Below are 1716 nucleotides of genomic sequence, written 5' to 3'. Positions count from 1 at the left end.
GCTAAATTATAGCAAGTCCTCAATTTAAGACCACAACCTCATTTTTTTATTGCTAAGCGAGACTATTGTTAAGTGAGTTTTGCCCCATTTTAAACTCTTTTTTTGCCACAGTTGTTAAGTGAATCACTGCCGTAGTTAAATTAGTAACACGGTTGTTAAGTGAATCCGGCTTCCCCATTGACTTTGCTTGTCAGAAGGCCGCAAAAGGGGATCACAAGACCCCAGGACACGGCAACCGTCATAAATAGATTCTGACTGCAAAGCATTTGAATTTTGATCATGTGACCATGGGGATGCTACAAGGGTCGTAAGTGCGAAAAACAGTCATAGGTTGCTTTTTTCAGGGCATTTGTAATTTCAAAGGGTCACTAAAAGAATGATTGTAAGTCGAGGACTACCTGTATTGAAAATATTAACAGCAGTTGGTTTTCTTGATTCTCTTTTGTCAAGCTGGATTTTAATGTGTTGGAAAGTTCAAAGCAGGATAAGCTTCAGGTTCAATGGCCGAAGAAGACTCATCAGTGCTTGCATGTTTTGTGGTTTTTTTTTCCAGGATGGACACGCTCACTCCCATTTGATTCAGCAACACATTGAAAAAAACAGTATTTCCCCAGAACACAACATTACTATCCTCAACTTCGTCCATCCAGACAATCATACAAGCACCTCACACGAGTCTCATGAACATGTGGCGGATGTCCCAGTTGCTTTCGTCAAGAAAGAACTCCCAACAGACATATCAGATCATCACACAACCCCTGTGAAAGGTTGTCCAGGAAAAGTACATCACTTCCGGCTGTACTAGAGAGCATCGAGAAACCACCCAGTTAGTGCAAAACCGTTTTCCAAATCTGAACTCAAAGCTTGAATCCAAAAAGTGTTTACCCTGACACATTACAGTCTTTGCCAAGTGTTATGATCACCCATGGTTGTTATAAGAAAGGGGCTTTGTATTTGTGCCTTTCTGCTTATAGAAATAAAGATTCTGATGCTCACTTAACATCTTCCTGTCCCTCTCTCTGTTCAGCCAAGGAACAAGAAGAAAGTTGATCAGAAGTTATATTAGTCCTAAAGTCCAAATTCTTCCTTTTTATTCTTTTAAAGAGAAAATGCATAGCATTTGACAACAATACCCCCAAAGTCCCATCACCTCTATTCCTTACAAGATTTGTTTTCCCCAGAATGTTTCACTATTCTACATTATTTGACAGGGGCAATGTTGAATACAGTCCAAAAAATGACAGAAAAAAGCAGAAGATACTTTCTAAATAAATTGTTCAATTATAAAATTGCCTTGCCCTTTGTTTTGCTTTACGTTTGTGGCCAGATGGCCTTAATCACTCTGAATGAGGATTCTGGGAATTATAGTTCAGCACCTCTAGAAAGACATGGGGTTGACCTATTCTCCCAAGCACCTGAAGGCAGAACAAGAAGCAACAGATGGAAACTAATCAAGGAGAGAACCAACCTAGAACTAAGGAGAAATTTCCTGACAGAACAATTAATCAGTGGGATGGCTTGGCTGAGAGGTTCTGGGTGCTTCATCACTGGAGGTGATGAAGTGGCCTTTACCAGCGGCCCTCTTGCCAGTGGCTTTCGCCGGCGGCCTCGGTGGCCCTCTTGCCAGCGGCCCTTACCAGCGGCGGCTCCCTTGCTAACGGCCTTCACCAGCGACCTTTACCAGCGGCCCCGACCAGCAGCCTCGGCGGCCCTTTT

General features: G+C 42.6%; 1 protein-coding gene across 1 annotated transcript in view; it reads left to right on the top strand.

Moving 5' to 3' along the window:
- LOC107296238 (antihemorrhagic factor HSF-like) overlaps positions 1–805 on the top strand; it is a 24750-nt gene extending 23945 nt beyond the window's left edge. Inside the window, exon 7 of the mRNA XM_015825587.1 lies at positions 554–805. Within this exon, the coding sequence (XP_015681073.1) occupies positions 554–805 (252 nt within the window). The remainder of the gene's footprint in view (positions 1–553) is intronic.
- The last annotated feature ends 911 nt before the right edge of the window (positions 806–1716 follow it).

This window comes from Protobothrops mucrosquamatus, unplaced genomic scaffold (assembly GCF_001527695.2).
Source record: "Protobothrops mucrosquamatus isolate PMUCROS unplaced genomic scaffold, P.Mucros_1.0 scaffold2700, whole genome shotgun sequence".
Taxonomy (NCBI): domain Eukaryota; kingdom Metazoa; phylum Chordata; class Lepidosauria; order Squamata; family Viperidae; genus Protobothrops; species Protobothrops mucrosquamatus.
This window is presented reverse-complemented; position numbering and strand designations above follow the sequence as displayed.